The sequence below is a fragment of the Peromyscus leucopus genome, chromosome 4 (genome assembly GCF_004664715.2).
Source record: "Peromyscus leucopus breed LL Stock chromosome 4, UCI_PerLeu_2.1, whole genome shotgun sequence".
In the NCBI taxonomy this organism is placed as follows: Eukaryota; Metazoa; Chordata; class Mammalia; order Rodentia; family Cricetidae; genus Peromyscus; species Peromyscus leucopus.
The window spans coordinates 5723328-5748232 of NC_051066.1; the positions used below are offsets into that span (position 1 = coordinate 5723328).

At 55.2% G+C, this 24905-nt stretch overlaps 1 protein-coding gene across 1 annotated transcript in view; it reads left to right on the plus strand.

The window, feature by feature from the left end:
• The window catches only part of Lmx1b (LIM homeobox transcription factor 1 beta), an 80508-nt gene extending 62769 nt beyond the window's left edge, over nt 1–17739 (plus strand). The window contains exons 3-9 of the mRNA XM_028884805.2: nt 8098–8330; nt 10081–10262; nt 10454–10531; nt 10683–10721; nt 13084–13246; nt 13550–13693; nt 13987–17739. Of these exons, the coding sequence (XP_028740638.1) occupies nt 8098–8330; nt 10081–10262; nt 10454–10531; nt 10683–10721; nt 13084–13246; nt 13550–13693; nt 13987–14144 (997 nt within the window). The 3' untranslated portion in view covers nt 14145–17739. The remainder of the gene's footprint in view (nt 1–8097; nt 8331–10080; nt 10263–10453; nt 10532–10682; nt 10722–13083; nt 13247–13549; nt 13694–13986) is intronic.
• The last annotated feature ends 7166 nt before the right edge of the window (nt 17740–24905 follow it).

Consider the following 24905-nt stretch of genomic DNA (forward strand, 5'->3'; position numbering starts at 1 on the left):
GTCCCCAATCCTGTCTCTGCTCCTCCGTCATAGCCACACAGCTACCACCAGAGAGAGCCAGTTAAGATGCCAAACCAGAGGGCCAAACGGATGGCTTAGTGAGTTAAGGTGCTTGCCACCAAGACTGATGATCTGAGTTCAATTCCCGGAACCCTCACGGTCGAGGGGGAGAACTGACTCAGACAGTTGGCCCCCACCACATGCACACTAAATAAATAAACAAACAAATAATAAATGTTTAAATACACTTTCAAGGGGACTGGAGAGATAGCTTAGTTGTTAAGAGCATTGGCTGTTCTTCTAGAGGCCCTGGGTTCAATTCCCAGCACCCACATGACAGCTCACAACTGTCTGTAACTCCAGTTCCAGAGAATCTGACACTGTTATACCAATGCACATAAATAAAGTTAAATAAATTATTTTTAAAAAGACTTTTAAGTGCTAGTCTATTAGCTCGCAGCCCTCCCAGGCCACATGAGCAGCCCTCCCCCAGCTCTGCCTGCACCTGGGTCCCTTCCCTCCATTCACCTGCTCCAGCCATGGTGCTGGACACAGTGCCACTTCCTGGCACTCCATGTGCACTCCAACCTCAGGGCCTTTACACTGCTGTCCCCTACAGCTGGAACCCCTTCCCTAGATGTCCAGCTCCTCTGACTGCCCTCTCTAAAACTGCAGCCCTCTAGACCCCTCCTTGGCCTCTGTGTTAGTTTATTGTCTCCTTTGGTACATTGTGTGTGTGATGGTCTCTTTGTTCAGATAGACACACGCTATTCTAACCCATGGAATGTCCCCTCTGCTGTGAGGATGGAAGTTGAGGGGGAGCCTGGGATGGTCCCTCTCTTCTGCTCCCAGCTCCATCCTCATTTAGTGCCTGGCATGGAGAAGATGCCAGTGTTTGTGGGATCCCTGAATGTGTGCCTGTTGGTATGGGGACAGTACCTAAGTCTCCAAGCTGGACTGGTCCCTGCCTGCCTATGGCTGGTGACCTCCAGCCCTGGCTGGGGCCTCCCCACTGTGCCCTGGAGGTGGATCAAAGGGCTAAGAGAAGCCCGGGGCAACCCTCATGCCGGCTGGGCAGGCGGCAGGTCAGCAAGGCCCTGCCAAGCCCTGGCAGGCCAGGAGGTACCACACCGGCAGCCAGTGAGCATGGCCAGCCACGCTGCACATTCCAGCCGCCTGATTGACACGCACTCCGGGCCTGCCTGCGGCTCCTGCCGCATCAAAGCAGATGTTTGCAGCTGGTTTGAGTTGGATCCCATCAACAGGCCCCTTTTTGTCTCCAAATAAAAAACAGCTAAGCCCGGAATGATAAGGATGCACAGACACATGGGGAGATGTCAGTAAGTCCCAGTGATGGGCTGGCTCCTGCGGTCCCTCCCACCCCTACTCTCCAGGGCCCTGGCCCCAGGCATTGGAGGCCTGCCCCTCACCCCTGTACCTACATCATAGGGTACCACAGCCCCCAACTGTAAGAACCCCATACCACAGGGAGCTCTTGCTATCTCCAGCCTCATCAGTGGAATCTGGAATCCTGCCACCACCTGAGTGTGGCCTGGAGAAGACTACCACACCTGCTAGGTGGGCACCCAACCTCCATTTTCTCACAGGGAGCCAGACTGTCAGGATAGAGGTGCCTTTTCCCCAAATCAGGAAGCTAGTAGGGCAGAGCTAGGATTCAAAATCACTCCTGCCACCTCCCAGAACCAATTCCCTAGGCCTGTATTATGTCCCCTCCACAAGGAAGTCCCCAGCTGTCCTCCACATTTGTCATCCCAGCCTCCTGTGGTAAGCACAGCCTGGCAGATCACCTGCCACACTGTGGTCATCTCTGTGGGACCAGGCAGTCTGGCTCTGTGCCAAGGCGTCCTCAGAGCCAGCTTCCAGAGTGTGGCTGGATGAATCAAGGGAGGTGCCGCAGTGGGCACAGAAGGCCACCAAACCAGCAGCACCCATTCACCTGTTCTCTGTCGGAGAGAAGAATCCAGCGGTTATGTCCAGGAGCTCTGCCTCAGCCACCGTGACATTCTGACAGAAGCCTTGACAGAGAGAGACAGACAGACTCCCGTGTGTTTCTAGAGAGAGCAAATCTGTGTCTTGTTACCTAGTGATATTCTTAGAGCCCCTTAAAGAAACATAATTTTTTTCTCACCCAACCTGGCTGCCATTTCACTTTTCACAAAGTTGTTCATCCACTCAACAAACGCTAATAATCTCGGTGTCAGATCTGGGGGTGAGTTAGAAGACCCCCGTGTCAAATCCTAGCTCAGTAGGGACATTGGACACATAAATACAGAATGGCTGATAATGCATCAGGGAAGCCCTCACAGAGAAGGGGACCTTGGAAGCAGGCCTTGAAGGATGAACAGTCCAGAAGCAAGGGGAAGAGCGAGAGAAGGGGCCAACCTTGGAAGCCGATGGGAACTGCTAGGTTTGGGGACAGTGAAAAGTTGGCTGATGACAGGCCAGGATGTGGCTTAGAGGGCCATGGCTTGATCTTGGGCTTTACCTTGAGATTATTCTGTGCTCTCAAGTGTTGTGAAGTAAACTGAAGTCTGCTTTGACTCAACGAAGCAGTGTCAGCTTTCCGTCACCGTCACAAAATCCCTGAGGCAATCATCTGCTAAAAAGGAAAGATCTATTTTGGCTCATGATTTTAGAGGCTGTGGTCCATGGTCACTTGGCCTAGTGGCTTTGGGCCTATGGTAGGGTGGAACATCATGACGGTTTCCAGGACCCCTTTCAAGGCACAGGGACCTAACCTTTCCCCTACCTTCCCAAGAAACACCACCTGCTAATAGTGCCACAGGCTAGCCTCGCATGAGCCTTTGTGAGACATTTCCAAACCACAGCAAGGAAGTAGGGCTAGGTTTTTGAGTGTCCTCAGGCTCTCTCCTTATCAGGTGAGAAGCAGCAGTGTCCGCTGGGGAGGAGTGTGGTGATTACAGGCGGGGAGGCTGACTCATCACTGAAGCTGCCCATTGAGGGCTTGTCTCCAGGGCTGAAGGAGGTCCCTGAGAGCCACGAGCACACACGAGCACACACGTGCAATAGAAGTTATCCTCAGAACCCAGCTGGGGCCCCGCACACTGTAAAGTGCACTGAGGGGCCGAGCATGGTGGCACACGCCTTTAATCCCAGCACTTGGGAGGCAGAGGCAGGCGGATCTCTGTGAGTTCAAGGCCAGCCTGGGCTACAGAGCGAGTTCCAGGACAGCCAGAGCTACACAGAGAAACCCTGTCTAGAAAAACAAACAAAGTGGGCTGATGGGGCATGCTGTGCAGTGAGGAGGAGGAGGAGGAGGAGGAGGAGGAGGAGGAGGAGGAGGAGGAAGGAGCTCCACTCAACGACAGTGCTAGGCTAGCTCTGGGGACAGTTTTAATTTATCTGTTTTTGTTTTATGTGCCTTGGTGTTTTAACATGGAGGTCAGGTCCCCTGGAACTGGAGTTACAGACAGTTGTGAGCTGCCATGTGGGTGCTGGGAATTGAACCTGGGTCCTCTGGAAGAGCAGCCAGTGCTCTTAACCACTGAGCCATCTCTCCTGCCCCAGTGCTGGGAATCTTGAAGATGTAGTAGAAGCAATCACACTCCCCTTTTACCCATCCATCGCCAGGAGCCCTGCCACCCCCACCCCACCCCCACCCCAGCCCCACCCCCACCCCAGCAGCATATCTATCATTGTCCCCATTAGACTGAGGCACAAGAGTACATACTTAACAAGGTTCCAGGGTTGACAGTGACAGCCAGGGTTCTGAGCTCAGCATGGACCACCTGAACTCTGGGGACTGGCTGAAGACATCTGGGGTGAGGACATCTCAGAAAGGCCACTGTCGTATGCAGCTGGAGCTTTGCTCCAGACATCCCACAGTGGCCACTGGCTAAGAAGTTACTCTGTCAGATTTGTGACCCACATTCAAATCCTCTGCAAAATACTGTGTTTTCAGACTTTTTTTTTTTTAATTAGCCTGTTATGAGTTTAATAAATTATGCTTTAGACAAACCAAACCAATTGCTGATGGGAATGGGATCTTACATTCTGGAACTCTTTCAAAGAGGGAAGTCCTCACGATAGAATATTTTACACAGTGATCACTGAAAAATGTGCAGATAGAGTGATGTTCAATTTGGTTTTTATTTATTTTATTATTATTTTGAGAGTGGATCTCATGGATCCCAAGCTGGCCTCAAAGTCACTATATAGTCAAGGATGACTTTAAGCTTACTGCCCCACCTCCTGAGTGTTGGGATTACATGTGTATGTCACCATGTCTGGCTTATGCAACCCTGGGGATCAAACCCAGTTTCATGCACGCCCAGCCCTCGGTTTACTTTGTAAAGAACCCAGACCCTTTGTGGAGAGGAAGAATCATGGGGTGTGATGTGGATTGGGCCTCCAGGAAGCTTATAACCTTGGGGCAGGTGCACAGACCCAGTACCCAGAGACAAGGCCCTCTGGACTCACGCTGTCAGAGCAGTGCTGTGTGTGACCTTGGACAAGTGTCTGCCCCTGCCTCCCGGTTGGCCTGTGAGGACCTAGAGGGCACAGGTGAGTGGCCACCAAGCTAGCTGTCCTGTCTTGGAGTCCAGAGAGCAGGACCCATTATGGCAGAGGGGAGCACGAGGGACTGGCCCTGGGGTTTCTGCAAGACGTGCTGGGGCTTGTATACACAACCAGGAGCCTGCTCCCAGAGATCGTGGGGGCCCCAATAAGCAGGGACCACAAGGTCCCCGAACCAGCATGGTGCCAAGGGCCTCCCAGGCACCTAATCTTCCCAGTTGCTCTGCAGTTAGTTAGGACAGCCCCCCCCCACTACCACCAATTTGGGGGTTTGAGACAGTTTCCCTGTGTGGCACCAGCTTTCCTGGAACTCACTCTGTAGACCTCTAACTCAGAGATTCTCCTGCCTCGGCCTCCTGGGTGCTTGGATTAAAGTTAGTGTGTGCCACCACTGCCTGGCTCATTTTTTGTTTGTTTTCTTTGTTTTTAAGGCAGGGTCCCATGTAGCCATTTCTTTTTATTACTGTATGTATGGTGGGAGGGCATACGCGCTAGAGCATGCCACACGGAGATCTCTCCTTCCTTCCACCTTTCTGTGTGTTTGAGGGATTGGACTCGGGTTCCGACTTACGAAGCAAGTCCTACCCAGTGAACCATCTCATTGGCCCCAACCTTGAACTTTTGATCCTCCTGTCTCTACCTCTCTGATGCTGAGATTACAAGTGTTTACTACCATGCCTGGTTAAACTTGGTACTGGGGATGGAACCCAGGTCTTTGTGCAGGCCAGACAAGCACGCTGCCAGCCGAGCTTCATTCCCAGCCCAAATGTTCCCATAGATGGAGAACTGGAGTCTCGGAGGTTAAATGTCTTGCCCAAAGTCACATAGCAAGGGAACTATGGAGCTAGACCTGGAATGCTCGTCTAGGACATGCAAAGCCCTGGGTTTGCACCGTGAAGAAGTGGGGGAGCCAGGGTGCGCCCCCGCCCCGTCTGCTGGCAGCTTTAAACTGGTAGCTCTTGCCTGCTGTGCCAAGAAGCAAGCTGAGGCCGGGAGAGAAGAATTGCTCACAAGGTTTCCGAGCTTCCACGATGGCAGTGTCCTGCCTGTGGCTGGCCCGCTCCTCCTTGGCTCTCCGTGGCTTCTGGTTCCAGCCATGTGCCCATGGTGAAGGGGATGAGAGAGAGAAGGGGATTTGGAGAGAGAAGGGAACCCCCATACACACACACATGCGCTCGAGCGTAGCTCTCACTCTATCCCTGCGTGGTAGACAAAGCCGGCCCCGTAATTGGGAGTGAGTATTTCATACGTGCCCCCCGATGTTTTATTGGGTGGAGAGATGCTTGGAGACCGAACGGATGGCACATTCCGTTTATAAAGTGCACGCCGTTTGTTTTATTTCCCAGGCTCTTGCAATCTAGATAACAGATGATGCCCCGAGTGGCTGTGCTGCCTGGAAATGGCTGCTGGAGCCTTTGGAGGGGTATTAATAATAGATTGTGTTGATAAGCTTGGAGAAAGTCGCAATCCACCCCCTGCTGCCAAGGCATTAGTGTGGCTGTTGAATGCGGGAGCGCCAGCTTGGTGGCATAGTTGCTGAATGCGGGTCACCCCCCAACACACACCCTGCTGGCTGCCTCTTTGCAGCCTAGGAAGCTCTGTGTCTTGGAGCCCCACAAGATGTGCTGACTCTGGCCTGGGACCTGGGCCTGCCAAGATGCCCAAGACATGGCCAGTTTCCAGCTGTTCAGACCCCTGCAGCCCTTACTGGGTGCCTTGGTCAGATACAGAGCAGCAGCAAGGGGTAGGCATCTGCTCTGGGAAGGAGTCCATGGCCAGACGGGTTCTTAGGAGCTCTGCCTACCTATGGCTGCCAATGGGACAGGTTGGGCCCTGAACAAAACTACCCGGCCCAAGCCTTCCTTGCAAAGTCACAAGCTGAGGTGGGCCTAGAGGGTTCTCACTTGCCTCAAGCACCTGTTCTGACCTTCAGTCCCACACCCAGACTTTGCATACCCACACCACAAATGCACACAGAGGCCCCCTGGAACTAGAAGGAGCCATAACCTGCCTTGAGGTGTCCCCACTAGAGCTGGGCCCACCTTGGAGACATACACAATGGCTTCTTGCTGACTCACATGCTCAATGTCATCAAATCCTCAGGATGGTCTTCTGGTACCCCCACTTTGCAGCAGAGCAACTGAGGCAGTAAGGAAATTCAGAGGCAGGTAGGGGAGGCCACGTGCCCTAGACTAGGGCATCATCATAGAAGGCTTCCCAGAGAAGGTGGCATTGGAGCTGGGTGTTGCAGGTTGAATAGGAGTCTGCCAGACAGAATAGAGGTGGGTGCGGGAGTTGTCCCCAGGCCGAGAGCTCTGGCCAGTGCCAGAGCAGCAACCAGAACTGTAGGAGTCCCTGTCCACTGCGCCATAGCATTTTGTCGTGGGCGGTGCTGATGGCAGCCCCGGGAAGGGAGGCAGGGCTGGAGCCTGCCGTTTACTGCTGTCCCTGCTCCAGAACCGATTAGCAGAGAATTGCAGCTGTAATCTGTGCCCGTGATGGCGGGCCATAAAGAGGGATGGGACTCGCGGTGCTCCCAAGGTGGCGCCCGCAGACGTGGCCCGGGGATGCGGGGAATGAAAAATGGTTTTAATTCCCTCCCAGCAGCAATAATTTGATTCTTCATAAATTTTTCCATCAAAGTGTTGTTGAGGCTGAGTTCCCACAGAGCGAGCATGTGGCAGGGTGGGGTGTGGGGAGGAGCGGTCAGCGGGACAGCAGGACCCTCCAGCACAAGCCAGCCGGGGGCGTGGAGACCCTATTCGGGCTGGACCCTTGGATGGGAGACAGAGCCTGGATCAGCCCACACGGGGAGCTGTTTGTTGCATCACATGTACGCTGAGCACGAGGAACTCTGGTCTGCACTTCCTTTTCCTCAGGTCTCTCTGGTCTCAAGGGCCATTGCAAGATCAGGTGACGTGCACGGGTAACGTGCTGAGTACAGCTACTAGCCATGTTTCAGTAAGCTGTGCCCAGGCTGAAACGAAGGGACAAGAAGGTGACGCCAAGCCGAGGAGCAGGGACAGGATGTGTCCAGGGGCTGCTGTGAGGGTGCTCTGGAGACCTCATGGCTGTTCTGAGGGATTACAGCCAGGAAGCCAGGGGTAGTGAGGTGGGATGTTCTCCTAAGTGCACTGGGAGCTACAGGCGTGTGGATCAGGAAAGAACAAGATCAACGTGTGTTACAAAGTCTTCTGTGTCCTGTGTGCCCAGGTGAGGGAAGATTGAAGCGTTTGAGGATCTGGAAGCCCAGGGTAGGGAGAAGGGTCCCGGGTGGAGGGCAGGGCAAAACTGGGATTATTTGGCTATGGGGGTGAAGGAGGCTAGTGGTCAGGAAGTGAGACTGACCCTGAACACTGCCCTCTAGTGGCTACCATGTCCGAGCCGGAAGACCCAGAAACAGAGTTGACCGGTCCGTGGGACATGCAAAGGAGGAGGGTGTTTCCCCCACTACCACCCCACTGTCTGCCAGGGTGGCAGAGGGAGATGTCCTGGGCGAGACTCTCTCAGCCCAGCCTGTGCCTCCTTCGTGCCCTGCAGGCTCTTCGCGGCAAAATGCAGCGGCTGCATGGAGAAGATCGCGCCTACCGAGTTTGTGATGCGGGCGCTCGAGTGTGTGTACCACTTGGGCTGCTTCTGCTGCTGCGTGTGCGAGAGGCAGCTGCGGAAGGGGGATGAGTTCGTGCTCAAGGAGGGCCAGCTGCTGTGTAAGGGCGACTACGAGAAGGAGAAGGATCTTCTCAGCTCCGTGAGCCCCGACGAGTCTGACTCTGGTGAGCCTGGGCTGGGACAGCTGCAGAACATGGTTCAGTGGGATGCTGGAGGGGGGCTTCTGAGCTCTACAGACCTGCACCTCCACACATAGAGCACTGGTGTGTCACACCCATCCCTGCATGCCACCCTAGTATTTATCTGGGTGCCAGCTCCAGAGCACACACACCTGTATGCCTACCTGACCACACATGTACCCAGTGCCATAGAGACACCGCCCCATGTGCCCTATGTGGGGACATGTGCTCACACACCCAAGCATGCAAAGCTCTCCCTAGGCGCGTGTGCGTGCACATGCGCGCGCGCGCGCACACACACACACACACACACACACACACACACACACACACATACACATGTATGTGCTTCATATCTCTGCAGCTAACCAGTACACTCAGGTCACATATGCATGTTTGTATAAACACTCACATGCACTTGCTCTCTGGCAAGGTCTGGAGTTCAACTAGCACCCTGTCACTCCTGAAACTTGAGCAGGGCACATGCTGAGATGACTGGCCTGTCCTTTGAGGTATCCTAGGCCCACAGGGATGGTTTCTGCCCATGTGGGGAGTGTCTGCCATTGCCAGGGCCCCAGTATCTGGGCCTCAGTGTGGCAGAGTCCTCATGTACCTGCTGCTGGCTGTCCATGGGTTAGACACTGTGACAGCATCCCTGTGGCCACCTGCACTCCCATGGAAGGGAAGGGCACTGGCCCAGCTTACAGATAAGGTAGAAGGGATCACAGTCCTCCATGGGGCTCACCTCCAGAGAAAGTGGGGCTGGGGAGAGGTGAGGGGTGTCGGAAGCTGGTGGCCATTAGGAACCTCAGCCATGTACCTGGCTCTCTAAGGCCCCAAACCCTGGGGTCATGGAAGTGTTTGTGTGTTGCTTGGTGTACATACATGTTTCTTCATGCCACATGTGTCTTGGCATGTATGTCCCTGCCTGTGGGTACAAGCCTCTGTGTGCCCATGATTGTAAATGTCTCTAAGCAGCATATGTGTGGACCTCTGTGCCAAGATGCAGATGTGTGTATCCCCAGTGAGCACACTGTATGTGTGTGTGTACACACACGCTTGCATCCTCGCAGTCCTAAGTCCTCCTGTGAGGATGCCTGACCCCTGCGTCTCTGTCAGCTGCTAGTCCTTGGAGGTCTCAAGAAAGAAGGCTCCTGACATTCTTCTCTTTTCACCCTGATCCCCAGCTGGCATGACACATGACCCTAAGAGGCCAGCTGAAGGTGGGTTTTCAAACATGATGAGTTGCGGAAGCCCAGGGCCAGCCTGGGCCATAGTTGCCACATGCCTATGCAGGAGGCTGCTGGCCTTCAGAGACATGTAAGAGCAGATCTGCCCTTGTGTGGGAGCACCAGCATCCTGCACACACTCTAGTGTGTATCTACCTGAGGCTCGTGCGAGGCCATGCATGTGCACCTGGGTCCCATTCCCCACAGGGGCCTGATTCACTGTCTCCCTGAGCCCATGAGCACCAGCAACTGTGGACAATGCCACAGGGAAGCTTGTGGGTCAGCAATTAGACCAGGCTGGCCCAGAATGAGGGAGTGAGGAGTGTATATGGGGTCATGGGACGTGCAGGGAGCAGGAGATGAAGGTCCAGGCAAAGAAGGCTCTCTGGGCGTAGGGAAGGAATCACTTTATACTGAGGCCAATGGAGGCCACAGCAGGTGGGTGGAGGAATTCTCCCCTCAAGATACAAAGCTTAAACTGACAGGTTGGATTGTGTCTTCCACAGTGAAGAGTGAGGATGAAGATGGAGACATGAAGCCGGCAAAGGGGCAGGGCAGCCAGAGTAAGGGCAGTGGAGACGATGGGAAGGACCCGAGAAGACCCAAACGGCCCCGGACCATCCTCACTACGCAGCAGCGAAGAGCCTTCAAGGCTTCTTTTGAGGTCTCCTCCAAGCCCTGTCGGAAGGTGAGGAGTTGGGTGGGGAAGGGGGGCAATGATCTGAGGCCAACACCCCTCTTTTGCTCATTGTGGGTCCAGGTCTTCCTCCCCAACCCACTGCTATCACTGGGGACAGGAGTGTCCCTCCATCCCTCAACCCACTGCCACCTCTCAGCTGCCATCTACACTGACCGCCCTGCCCCCTCTCTCCGGGTCAGGTCCGAGAGACACTGGCGGCAGAGACAGGTCTCAGCGTGCGTGTGGTCCAGGTCTGGTTTCAGAACCAAAGAGCAAAGGTGAGAAGTCACTGCCACTCCAGGGTCTAGGGCACACCTGGGAGGTGGGGATGGAGAGAAGGCAGGGAAGGGTCCATGTGGGGTGAGGGGCATAAAGGGGGCCTGGCGTGCAGGCTGAGACTGAGTAGGTGCCTGGCTTGTCCCCCTGCAGATGAAGAAGCTGCCCGAGGCACAGCAAGCGAGCTGCAGCGTAGGTGCCAGGTGCCCCAGAGACTGGGAGAGCTAGGTCGCACAGAAGGGTGGTCAGGATCGGAAGGGTGGTCAGGATCGGGAAGGGTGGTCAGGATCGGGAAGGGTGGTCAGGATCGGGAAGGGTGGTCAGGATCGGGAAGGGTGGTCAGGATCAGAAGGGTGGTCAGGTGAGGTCCAGAAGGTGGTCAGGATCAGAAGGGTGGTCAGGATCCAGAAGGGTGGTCAGGATCCAGAAGGGTGGTCAGGATCGGGAAGAGTGGTCAGGATCCAGAAGGGTGGTCAGGATCCGGAAGGGTGGTCAGGATCGGGAAGGGTGGTCAGGATGGGGAAGGGTGGTCAGGATCCGGAAGGGTGGTCAGGATCGGGAAGGGTGGTCAGGATCGGGAAGGGTGGTCAGGATCGGGAAGGGTGGTCAGGATCCGGAAGGGTGGTCAGGATCCAGAAGGGTGGTCAGGATCGGGAAGGGTGGTCAGGATCGGGAAGAGTGGTCAGGATCGGGAAGGGTGGTCAGGATGGGGAAGGGTGGTCAGGATCCGGAAGGGTGGTCAGGATGGGGAAGGGTGGTCAGGATGGGAAGGTGGTCAGGATCGGAAGGGTGGTCAGGATGGGGAAGGGTGGTCAGGATCCGGAAGAGTGGTCAGGATGGGGAAGGGTGGTCAGGATCGGGAAGGGTGGTCAGGATCAGGAAGGGTGGTCAGGATCGGGAAGGGTGGTCAGGATCCAGAAGGGTGGTCAGGATCGGGAAGGGTGGTCAGGATCCAGAAGGGTGGTCAGGATCCAGAAGGGTGGTCAGGATCCAGAAGGGTGGTCAGGATCCAGAAGGGTGGTCAGGATCGGGAAGGGTGGTCAGGATCCAGAAGGGTGGTCAGGATGGGGAAGGGTGGTCAGGATGGGGAAGGGTGGTCAGGATCGGGAAGGGTGGTCAGGATCGGGAAGGGTGGTCAGGATCAGGAAGGGTGGTCAGGATGGGGAAGGGTGGTCAGGATCCGGAAGGGTGGTCAGGATGGGAAGGGATGGAAGGGTGGTCAGGATGGGGAAGGGTGGTCAGGATCCGGAAGGGTGGTCAGGATGGGGAAGGGTGGTCAGGATCGGGAAGGGTGGTCAGGATCCAGAAGGGTGGTCAGGATCCAGAAGGGTGGTCAGGATCCAGAAGGGTGGTCAGAATCGGGAAGGGTGGTCAGGATCCAGAAGGGTGGTCAGAATCGGGAAGGGTGGTCAGGATCCAGAAGGGTGGTCAGGATGGGGAAGGGTGGTCAGGATCCAGAAGGGTGGTCAGGATCGGGAAGGGTGGTCAGGATCGGGAAGGGTGGTCAGGATCAGGAAGAATGGTCAGGATGGGGAAGGGTGGTCAGGATCAGGAACGGTGGTCAGGATCGGGAAGGGTGGTCAGGATCGGGAAGGGTGGTCTGTCAGGATTGCTGCTGTGGAAGCTGCTGTTGTCCTGTCACTCAGTGTGGCCTCACATCCTGCCCACCCTGGTTCACTCAGCTCTCATGGAATCCCTCCAGGTCAGGATTGTCAGGCATACCTCATGAGGAAACAGAGGCCTGGGGATATCCGGGGACCTTCTGGGATCCCACCACTAGCAAGGGGCGAAGCTGCCCACATACAGGGCTCCAGCCTGTACCTTAGCAGTGACATACGCTGCTGCTCACTCATCCTGTGGAAGTGCCCCAGAAAAGCTGGGTGGGGGTGGGGAAGCCTGTGAGGGGTGGCAATAAGGAGCCAGTCCATGGAGTGGAAGGCAGGTTGTCCAAGGTCAGAAATCTGTTGCAGCACCAACAGCTTGGGGGGGGGGTGTCTCTCCGTGGCTACACAGGGAACTTGAAGTTATGGAGGGCTCCAGAGACCGCCGGTGTGGTGGAGCGGGCAGCCCTGGGAAGATGCTAGGCACCCACAGGCAGCTCTGCCACTCAAGGCTGGAGCCAGGCCAGCGTCTCAGCTTAAACTTGGGGACCTACCGACGAGGTTCCTAAACCCCGTATCTCCTATTTCTCCTTAGAGGCCCTCCTGGGGCCACAGTCCTCTGCCTCCAGCCTCCAGGCCGTCCCACTTGTTCTTGGAGGGCAGCATTCCTTGTTCTTCAGTGGCCCTGCTCCCTCCTAGATGCCACCTAGAATCCTCCCCGCCCACCAGAGCCCATTTGGTGCTACCTCACTGCCCATAATGCCTCTGGCCCCCACCCTTCCCTCTGTTCCGTGGCCATCTGGGGAGCGGTTGTTGATCACCCATTGTACCCCCATGAGTATTGTTTGTCTTTCTTACAGAGACCTTGACAGGGTCCCCAGGGCCTCCCCCACTTCCTCTTCCCCAACAGACCCAGCCTCCCAATATTTCTCCACAGCACCTTCCTTGCTTAGATAGCCTCAGAGGGGACCCTGCCGCATTCCGTTCCTAAAACGCCCCATCGTGGCCTAGCTGCCTACCACGACGTGTTTGCCCACGTTGACGGCCCCCTCCCTGATGGTCTGGCCCCAGCTGCCGGACTTCCCACCTGGCAGACCATCCCCTCCCCAGCCGGTGGTGCCCCTTCCTGGTGGTGCTTTAGTTTCTGCGGGGATGAGGGCTTTTCCTAGGCTCGGGTTCCTCTTAGTGCTCCCCCATGGTGAACCGTGGTACATGGCTACTGCCGACATAGCCTGCCTCCTCTCCAGCTGTGCCCTTACAGCTGGAGCAGATGGAAGACAGAGCAATGGGAAGTGTTTGGGGGAAGGAACTGGAGAGAGACACTGGAAGGAGCATCCGGGAGGGGAGTGACGGGCGTCTGAAGGGACTCCCAGGACAGGGCAGGCAGGACCAGTTGGTGAAGGCATCCATTGTCCTCAGAGGTCCTGTCAAGCCGCATGGAGGGCATGATGGCCTCCTACACGCCACTGGCCCCTCCGCAGCAACAGATCGTGGCCATGGAGCAGAGCCCCTACGGAAGCAGCGACCCCTTCCAACAGGGCCTCACGCCGCCCCAAATGCCAGGTGACCACATGAACCCCTATGGTAAGCTGCCCCACCCCATCTGCCCAGCACTGCCCTCTGTCCTTGCCTCGCGGGCAGACAGAGGCTCCGACAGTCCTTGCTGCCCTAAACAGAGGGCCCAGGGCCCAGGGCAGTCCAGCGAGCACTCCCAGCACGCCTCCCCGTGACGGGAAGGGCCCAGCCCCAGCCAGCTGGCCTGCGCATAACCCCTGGCCATGGAGCCTGCAGGGCTGCCAGGACCCCCTGAGCCCTGGCCTACACCCAACTCCTGACATCCCTTCTGCACCCCCCAGGGAACGACTCCATCTTCCACGATATCGATAGCGATACCTCCCTCACCAGCCTCAGCGACTGCTTCCTCGGATCCTCGGACGTGGGCTCCCTGCAGGCCCGCGTGGGGAACCCCATCGACCGGCTCTACTCCATGCAGAGCTCCTACTTTGCCTCCTGAGGGCCAGCCGGGCCGCATGGACGCTTGGGCCTGGGCCTAGGGTGGGACCACAGGCCTCTGCAGCCAGCCGGCCCCCCAGCCCACCACCCGCTCAGACTCTACAGACAGCCATACGGTGCCCTCCCCGCGGCCAGCCGGACCTGGCTCAAGTGCCCACTGGGCGCAGCCAGACAGGCAGATGGGTGCAGCCTGGGCAGGGACTGTGTCCTGCCCACAGAGACCGTGTGACCCCTGGGGACCCAGAGCTCTTGGACAGCCACTTGCCTCCCAGCCCCTGACTCCGTCACCGTCTTTCCCCTCCCCACCTCTTTTTTTGGGAAGCTTATATTTGTTCTATTTTTTTTTAAAACATTCTCTCTGTTTCCAGCCAAGCTCCATTGTCCCTGCAAGTCCAGCCCTGGGACAGTACCTGGTACCCGAGAAACGGTTATACGGGTGTCCTGCGCAGGTGACCACTTCCCCTTCTGGTCAGCGCAGGGGATGGTTTCTGGGTCCAAGAGGCCCAGGGTCACTGTCCCCAGCCCTAGGCTGGGGCAGAGTAGAGGAGGAACCGAGCAGGGGTGACAGGTTCTCTGGCCCTGCCTGGACTAGGAGTCCCAAGTAAGAGGAGGGATGTGGGCAGAGCCCAGAGACCCAAAGGGACAGAGATGCATATGTAAAGGCACACGCAGCTGCAGGCACACCTGTGCAAACATGCATATACACCTGGGTGCACACACGCGCACACAGACGTGGAAGAGGTGGACAGACGCTCTGCAGCCTGGCGACAGTGAGGTCAGTGGGCAGGGCCTGCCTCTGAGAGCAGCTGGAGAGAACAGAAGGAAGGAGGGAGTCTTCGGGTGTGAGCCGGTGGGCTTCCGTGCATCCCAGGCTCTGTACAGGCAGGGCAGGGGGCAGTCACAGACCCAGGTCCCAGGCCAGAGATGGAGCCCGCAGAACCAGGTAGAATCGGGCCACAGCAGATGATCCAGATGGAAAGGACCTCAAGAGTCACCGGCTTGACACCGTCTGGTACTTAGTTCCCTTGGCCCTTGTTCTTGGACAGGGCAGCTGCCCTTCTTGTGGCCCCTCCTGACCCTTAGTCTCCTTAGCAGACAGGCTGTACACGGGCAGGCACTGTACTCCTCTGCGGGGTGGCACTGTGTGACCAAGCTTCCCTCCTGACATTAGCCAGCTCACACCAAACAGGCCCCTCCCCTCCCCTGCTTTCCACCTTACCTCTGCTAATGTGGCCGGGGATCCAGCAGGTGGCTTAGGTCCTTGGAAACCCACCCATATCATCTGTAATGAGCCTCTGGGCCTCGCACTGGTACAGTGACATGCCACAACCCCTCAGCATGTGCAGATGGGAGGCTGACTGCTCAGAGCCCAGGGAGGACCCTGGCCTGTACCTGGTCACCTGACCTTCCGTTGACTCAGTCAGCTCGGGGCATTACTCTGAACCCACTGTATTCTCTCCCTCTGTCTCAGCTGGCTGAGAGGTCAGCCCTATGGGGCTCCCTGCAGGACCCCTGCACAGTGTAGAGCCCCCCAGCATTTCAGCCTCCTGTGTCAGTCCAGCCCGGAGTCCCCTGGACTCTTGCTGCCCAAAGCAGAAGCAATAGTGGGTCTTTCCTTGGCAACCTCCACTGGCCCCCGACAGGCACTGGGTCCTGGGCCAGACGCCCAGGATGCTGTCACTCATTGAATGCTGAATCCTAACCCCCGACATACATCCTGATGTGTGCCGAGCTCTAGCCGTGGGCTCCTAAGGATGAGTGTCTCTCTCTCTTTCCACTTTGGGCTCCTGCGTCTGGCTAGTCAGTTGTGTGGGTTTGTTCTCTGTCTCTGGAGAGACCTCAAACCCCCTTCACCCCACTCAGATGTCACAGATGGAGTCAGCGGGGAATAGCAGTTGCCAACACAGCCCTCCTGCGTCCCTCTTTTCATAAAGAGAACATCGCTGATCTCCATGCTGAAGTTAGGGTCCTGGGATTCACCCTTCCCCCGTCTGGCACAGGTCCCTGGCTGAATTGTACAGGGCATATTTGGGGCAGACCCAGGGTGGGTACTGGCTCCAGGGAGACCTGGCCTTCTCTTAACCATGTTTTAAGTTGGAAAACACAATACCAATGGGCTGTGTAGGTCACCCTTCTGTGGCAGCGGAAACCTGAGACAGGAGAGGGCCAGGGATGTGCTCCAGGCCTCGCAGCCCGGCGGTGACAGAACTGCATCGGGCAGGATAGCAGGAGTGTCCCCATCTTCCTTATCTCTCGAAAGGCCCCCACCCGGGACCAGTGTGCCTCACAGCAGCTGCTGGTCCCTCGGGGTCCTCTCTTCCTACTCCAGGGCCTCCAGACTCCAAGTCCTGCCCTGGCCCTGCTGTCCCCATGCTGGTGTCCCCAGGCAGAAGATGTTATCAGGACACTTCTAAGTTGCCAGAGGAGGGACCTCAGCCATCAGGCTGGAGATGCCCTGGCAGCCAGCCTTCTCAGGATTCCTTCACCATGGCTGTGGCCTGCTGCCCTGCTGAGACATGACACCCACGCCGGCCCTGGACTGCTGCAGGGACTCGGGCTTCTGTCCTGTGAGCAGAGGTGGCCTTTGACCCAGCCCTGCCCAGACCTTGTTAAAGACCCCACTCAGGCTGGGGAGCTGAGGCTGACAGAGGGGTATGGGGCTGGGAGGGCTAGCCTTCAGCCTGAAGGAGCAGAGGGATGTGGGAGTAAGAGGCAGAAATTGAGAGATGGGTGGGGGTAACTCAGAGACAAACAGAGTCCCACCTCCTGCCTGGGGATGTGGCATGTTGAGGCTCAGGCAGAGGAAGGAGCCTGCCCAGGTGTCACACAGGAGGGACAGTACCCCGGCTTTGTCCCAGCCACAGCCCTCTGCGGGCTCATTCCATGAGGCTCCCCATACTCTGCTGCCCTCAGAGACTCACAAGAGGCCACACACGGGCACCACAGCAGTGTGAGGGTCAGACCAAGGGGCGGTGCAGGCAGCCTGCTGTCGTGGAGGCTTCCTGGAGGGGGTGTGGACGGTGAGGAACTGCCACAACATGAGTAGGTCCAACAGAGAGGCAGTCTCTCCTTTAGGGACATCCCTTTGAAGTGAGGCCACTGCCCCAGTTTACCTGGATGTCCCCCCTGCTCAGTCAGGGAACACAGGGAAGATGAACTCAGAGCTCTGAGCACCCTTAGGGCCAGGGGGATGCCGCAGCCCGGGGCTGACCACTGTGGGAAGGGCCACCACACTCACACACACGTACATGCACACACTCACCTGATACAAGGAGGCTCACATGTGGCCTGCAGCAGGGAAGCAGGAAGGACCCTTCAGCACACGGCCCTTCACAGGGGCGATTGCCAACGGTCTCTGGGCTGCCGCCCTGCCCCGGGGTCCCACCGGAGGGGGTTGCTGCAGCTGGCTGGGGCCAGGCCTCCCATCGTATTCTTCCGTTTACCTTGTACAGACTGCCCGCCTGCCATCCCCACACACATTTTATTTAATAACTTGTCATTGTTAAATTATTTATTAGCATTACCACATCACCACCCCCCGCCTTCCACTCACCTGCCTCTTCCCACAAAAGCAGAAATGGAAACAATGAGAAAAAGATGAGATGTTGGTATATTTGTAAATAAACAACCTGTACACGCCCGTGTGGCCTCTCCTTGGGGAATGGGGACTGGGCCTAAGAGGGACCTGCCTGTGACACTGTTGGACTTCCCTGTGGCTGCCAGGAGCAGCAAGTCATGGACACAGGGTTTGGGGGCGTTCCTGGTCTTGCCCGACTCCACCTCCTAGTCTCCTGCTCCCTTCCTTCTTGTACCACCTCAGCCCCTTGCCATCTCTAGCCTTGAGCCCACGCAGTCATCCGTCACCATCCCCCTGCCCAGTTACCCAACACTGACCTCTTCCTGCACTCAATCGGCCCTTGCTTAGGAAGGGTCAGTCCTTTGAGTGCCAGCCAGGCTGAGAGGCAGGGAAGTGATGGTCACCACCAAGGATGGAGAAGGCCTGGCACAGTGTGGGTGAGGAACACTGGAGCCTTGGTCCAGGGGCACCTAGTCTCATGGGGGGTGAGGATCAGGGAAGGCTTCCCGGAAGAAGCCATTCAGCTGAGATCTGAAGTTGCTAAGCGGGACAGGGCGCTGGTGAGAGCGTTGTCTGGGAGTGTCCAGGCTTCCACACCTTGGAGGAGGCAGAATCTGAGTGTCTTAACCAGAAAGGTAGCCAAGGTTGGGGGCCGGAAGAAGGACGCTGCTGAGCAGAAAGGTGATAATATGATTGGCCTCGGAGAACTGAATGGGGGCAGGAGGTCAGCTGTGTCACTAAGGTGAGAGGTGACCCCAGCTTTGACCAGATTGATGCCTGTGGAGAGCAGGAAAAGTCCAAACTCTCAAAGTGTTCAGGTTACATCTAGGGTTTTGGTCCTTGCTACTGGGGTACAAGAGGAGAAGATGGAATGGGGAGTCTTTGGTTTGAGACCTGTGAGCTGAGCATGCCAGGGACACCCCCAAATGAATGGGGTGACATGGACCACAGCTGGGCCCCTGAGGAGCTAGAGGCCAAGTATAGGGTCTCTTCACCGAGGCACAGTTGGGCAGTTTAGCCAGGGAACAGAACACACCCAATAGAGTGGCTCTGGTGGCTGCCAGGGCCACCTGAGATCCACCATAGCCCCTCTTACTCTGCCTGTGAACACCAGCGCCCCCTAGAGGCCTGCTCCTCCACAGCCTCTGCTGAGCCGGCCGATTTGGGTAATTCTGGCAGCTAAGTGACTTCAGAGATTCCATTTCCTCAATTTGTGCCCCCCAACTACCCTGAAAGGCAGGATTCCAGGCTTCAGAAGGGAAACTGAGGCCCAGGGGAGAAGGTGATAGGTCAATATAACAAAGTTAACACGAGGAAAAAACCAAGATTGGAAAGCTGCTTTGACCACAGACATTTCAGCCTTACCACCCCCCTCCACCACCCCCACCCCCACCTCCACCCCCACACCCCCACACCACCACTCCCCTGCTGCTCCTCCCGGGGGGCCCACTGTTTCTGGCCTTAGGATCTGATCCTCCAAGGCCAGACCAGACACCTGGAGACAAGGGGATTCTCCCACCTTCAGAATCTAAGTCCCATGGCCCAAGCTCACAGCTGGGAGGAGGCGGGACTAAACAGAGCCTTGGTGGCCGAGCTCCAGGCTGGAACTGGGCGGCTTGGGGCAGGGTGAGCGGGGGAGGGCTTCCATGTGCCACTCCTCAAGAGCAGTGGGCTGCCAACCCTCTAGCCTACAGCAATGTCTAAAATCCTGTCACTAAAAAATGTGGGACTGGGGGCTGGGCTAATCCACTGATGCCTTGCTACCCGCCTGTCACACACACCCCAGTCCAGGCGAAGGCATGGACGAGGGAGGGAGAGAGGGAGGAGTCCCCTCCTCAAAGCCCCCATTCCTGGAGGCTGATGGCTTCTCAGTGTCCCCAGATTATGCCAGTCAGACCTTGCCCCCAAGTCACTGCAGGACAAGGGCAGTCTGTTCACGGCTTTGAGTTCTGATCCAACCTCCAGGCTTGGCTGGAGGTGCAAATAGGGCCCGGAGTGCCCATCCCCATCTTCTCTTTCTTCCAGGACCCAGGTCTCCTGGGTCAAGTACGAGCAGTTAGTTACTCAAAAGACACAAGTGACTTGATGCGGGGAGGCAATCACCACAGTGCTGGCACTCCAGGGAAACCTCCTGGAAGAGGAAGTGCTTGCCTTGAACATACCAAGGAGGTCAGAGTAGAGTGATCAAGACAGAGATCAAGGACGTTTGGGAAGAGGGAACAGCAGGGTTGAGGCTGAGGCAAGAGCCACAAGAGGCATGGAGGTAGGGCACACCCCATTTGAACTTGGAGTCTGGAGGTCAAAAATGGAGATGGGAGATCCTGAGGGTGCCTGTGTCCACAGAGGACATGCCAGGGTCAGGCAGGAAAGGAGGAACAATGATATGCCCAGGCTCCAAACCAGCAGGGTTTGGGTCAGCACACCAGGAACTACTGTGTAATGCAAAAAAATGTTTGCATTCTCAAATGGACATGGAGGAGGGGGAGGAGGAGGAAGAAGAGGAGGAGCAGGAGAAGGAGAAGAGGAAGAAGAGGAAGAAAAGGAAGAAGAAGAAGAAGAAGAAGAAGAAGAAGAAGAAGAAGAAGAAGAAGAAGAAGAAGAAGAAGAAGAAGAACCCACATCCACTCCCTGGATGAAGAATATACGCGTTGCCCTGGATATCCCTGCCAGGGTCCCCGGAACCTCCGCCTTTTCATTTGGAAAATCGACCATCAAGTGACATATTAAATATTCTTAGCACAAAATCTTGCAGAGACATCTCCTCCATATGACAGAGCATCCATGTGGCTTTCTGTGAACAACTCCCCACTCTCTTCACCCTCTATTTTAGTAGCTACTAAATCCCAAGACAGACCAGCCAGAATTTCTACACTGAACCTGCAGTCACCCATCAGGCCACGAGGTGGCACTGGAGAGTCAGGCAGGTCATCATCCATGGGCTCCCAGTGCTTTGCGGAAGGGACTGCTCAGGAGCCTGAAGACGGCCAACGAGGAGAATGAGTGTCAGGCACTGCGGGGTCCATGTCATGCGTGGTGCTGGACATTCCCTGCCCTACACCGTGTAGAAGTAACTGTAAGAATTCCATGTCACAGAAACAGGAGGGACAGACAGACCTTACAATGATCTTCCCAATCAGGGCCCCGTGAGAACTATGGGAGGGCAGTGCTCTCCGAGACATGGTACCTTTCCCAGGACCACACATCCTAAAGGTCCCATAGCCTCCTAGCACTGCCACAGGGAAACTGAACACCAGCACATGCATCCTTAGGAGACACACTCCGTCTATATGAAGCCCCCAATTTCGCAATGCCATCCTATTCTATAGGGGGCAGATTTTGAACTGGTGCTTAAGAGGAGAAATTGGAGGTGTATTTTCTTTGCAATAACCTCCAACACGATATTGTCAGACATTCCTGGAGCAAACGAAATTATAAATGTGGGCTGAGAATAGTTTAGAGACAGAGCACCTGTCTGCCATGCAGAGGCTCTGGGCTGCATCTGCAGCGCTGCTCAAAACATATAGCATACATACACTGCCACACACACACACTATGCCAGTGTGTGCAGGAGCACATGTTCATGTGTGCATGTATATGTGTAGGCCAAAGGACAACCTCCATCACTCTTCAAGTGCCCATTCAACTTATTTTATTGTGTTGTTTTCGAGACCGGGTTTCTCTGTATGGTGGATAATATGAAGCATCCCCGAGAGAGGTTCCTAGCATCTCAGCTCTCATGGTCATGAGCATCTGCATAGAACAGGGTTCTCTGCTCCTGTGTCTATGGAAGGGTGTTTCATGTGCAGCCATGGTCAACAGGAGCTATTGAGTGGCTGTTTTGCTTATAATGCACCCGGCCAACGCTGAGGAACAATTATACCTACGACCGTGACAGTAACAGTAATGACGGCTCCTCTGCTCATGAGTCAGGCTCCGGCTATTATCTCATTTAACTCCCATTCAAAGTAGCATTGTGCCCCCATTGTATAGATGAAGATACTGAGGCTCTGAGAGGTGAAGGAGCCTCTTCAAGGTCACAGAGCTAGAGAGCGGCAGTTCCTGGGGCACCAGTGTGGTCCAACAAGCAGTGTTGCATGGAATGAAAGAGAGAGCCCACATTTTCTACAACTCTGCATTCTGGAGGGGTGGGCAGCTTCAGCAGCCCAGGCTCTAAGCCAAGGAGCATCATGGAGTGGCCTGAGGGCAGGCGAGGAGATTTCTCCAGGAGAACCAGGGTAAGGACTCAGCCAAGGCAGAAAGCTGTGGCTCTGGCTCAGACACAGAGCAGGTAGAGAAGAACCCATCCTCCCCTTCTCGGTGCAGCCCTGGCCACCCCAAGGCACCAGCTGCATCTTTCGCTGTACAGAGGGGAGCACAGAGCTCAGAGTGGCTTGCAAATACAGGGCACATGGCACATGTGAAAAGATGCTTCAGAGCCGGGTGGCAGTGGCGCACGCCTTTAATCCCAGCACTGGGGAGGCCCAGCCAGGCAGATCTCTGTGAGTTCGAGACCAGCCTGGGCTACAGAGTGAGTTCCAGGAAAGGTACAAAGCTACACAGAGAAAAAAAAAAGGAGGGAGAGAGAGAGAGAGAGAGAGAGAGAGAGAGAGAGAGAGAGAGAGAGAGAGAGAGAGAGAGAGAAGATGCTTCAGAGCTGGGAGAAGGTTGGACATGGGGCTCATCCTCACAAATGAAAGTCTCCACATCACCCCACTAGGAAGGCAATGAACAAATTAAGAGCTTCAAAAATTAGTGAACATCAGACAGGCCAATGGGAAGAAGAAAGCAGGAAAAAGAGGACCTCCCTTGAGAAAACCAAATCGGGGAGTAGATGAAGGAGCTGGGACTGGACAAGGTCAGGCTGAGACTCCTGGGAGCCTGGCTATGTTCCTTTTAACATTTCTGGAGCAGGCCAGGGCTCTGCCGAGGAGTGGGCCTGGTGTGCATGGAGGTCAGAGAGGGCGTCAGGTCCCCTGGAACTGGAGTTATGGATGGTTGTGAGTCTACAAGTGGATGCTGGGAATTGAATTTAGGACCTTTGGAAGAGCAGCCAGTGCTCTTAACCTCTGAGCCATCTCTCCAGCCCAACTTACACTTTAAAGAGGCCATTGTAAGCCTCTTATTTTCTATGCAGGAACCATGCTTTGTCTCAGCAAACTCCCTGTGGGGAAGAGGGGGCAGAGAAATGCCATCTCCCCAGTTGCAGTGTTCAGGTTGTCTCTGTGTGTGTCTCCATCAGTTGTCAGCATCTTCTCCATCTCCCAGTACCATGCATAAATGTTGAACAAACTCACGAAATCTGTTTCGAAGCTTGGTCATTTCTTTTTGTCACATAAATTCACTCATCCAGGCTGGTTGGAGCGATCCGTCTCCTCCTCTACCATATCAGCCATTTGGATGTGCACCGCTGTGTTTCAACCCTGCTTTGTTGTGATTATTGTCTGTGTTTTTGCTCGTGTGTGTGTGTGTGTGTGTGTGTGTGTGTGTGTGTGGTGTGTGTGTGTGTGTGTGTTTCTTGTTCACATGCTGATTTTGTGTCCATGTGCATATGTGCCACAGTGCACACGTGGAGGTCAGAGGGTAGCTGTCAGGAGTTGCAGGAGTTGGCTCTGCTTCCACCACCTGGGGTCCAGGGATCAAACTCAAGTCATCAGACTTGGCAGCAATCCCTTTACCCAGTGAGCCATCTCACTGGCCCTCTGTGTATGTTTTTTTAAAAAAAATCTGTTTTTGTCAGGGCATGGCAATACCCTAGGTATTGATCCGAGGAGGCAGAAGTAGGACAGTAGGGAAGGAGATCAAGGTCGCCCTTGGCCTCTGTGAGACCTCTGTTGTTTACAACACTCATGCCATGGCAGTTACCTTCCCTCATTATTCATTAGCTATGCACCGTTTCGTGCATTCATTCATTCATTCATTCATTCTCCCGGTGAACACATGTGAGCTGTTCTCACTTCCTCACTGGAGTGGGCGATGCTCCAATGAGTATCCCTGTCTGCACAGGTTCTAATGCGCACATGCCGGAACCTCCCAGCACACTACCTGGGAGGGCGCTATTGGGTTGCCAGGACAACGCACAAAACCAGTGTTTTCCAGCAGCGGCAGCATTCTCATGTTGGCCATCTTGACAAAATTCCTCTCTTTTTTAATATTAATTTTTATTTTTTAATTATCTATTTATTTTTATTTTATGTGCATTGGTGTTTTGCCTGCATGTATGTCTGTGAGGGTGTCAGATCTTGGAGTTACAGACAGGTGTGAGCTGCCATGTGGGTGCTGGGAATTAAACCTGGTCCTCTGGAAGAGCAGCCAGTGCTCTTAACTGCTGAGCCATCTCTCCAGGCCCTTATTTTTATTTTTCAATTTTACACATGCATGTGCACTTGTGAGTGTAGGTGTCCATAGAGTCCAGAACATGTCGGATCCGCTGGAGGTAGAGTTCCAGGCAGTGGTGAGCTGCCTGATGTGGATGCTGGCAAAGGTACTCAGGTCCGCCAAGAGCAGCAAGTGCTGTCAGCAGCTGAGTCCGCAAAACTGCAGCCCTTGATATTTCATGCTTTCCTTGCCCGAAATGATGTGAGTGGCCACACTTTTGAGTTTGAGCAGTTTTCCACGTGTGTCTTCTCCATCAGTGTCCTTTCCTGTGAAATGTTCACAACTTCTGTTCAATTTTCTTCTATCTTTTCTCATTTACTTCTAATACACACACACACATCAGTACACATGCACGTGCACACATACATGTACACGCACACACATACACATGCACACACACATACACACACCCATACACCAGTACACACACATACACATGCACATGCACACACATACACACACCAGTACACACACGCGTGCGCACACACATACGTGCACATACGTGCACGTACACACACATGCACGCACACACCAGTACACACACAAACCAGTACACACATGCACACACATACACATGCACACACACATACACCAGTACACACACATACACATGCACATGCACACACACATACACACACCAGTACACACACGCGTGCGCACACACATACGTGCACATACGTGCACGTACGTGCACGTACACACACATGCACGCACACACCAGTACACACACAAACCAGTACACACACGCACACACACACACATGCATACACCAGTACACACATACACTGACTGGAAATCCTTTGTACTTTA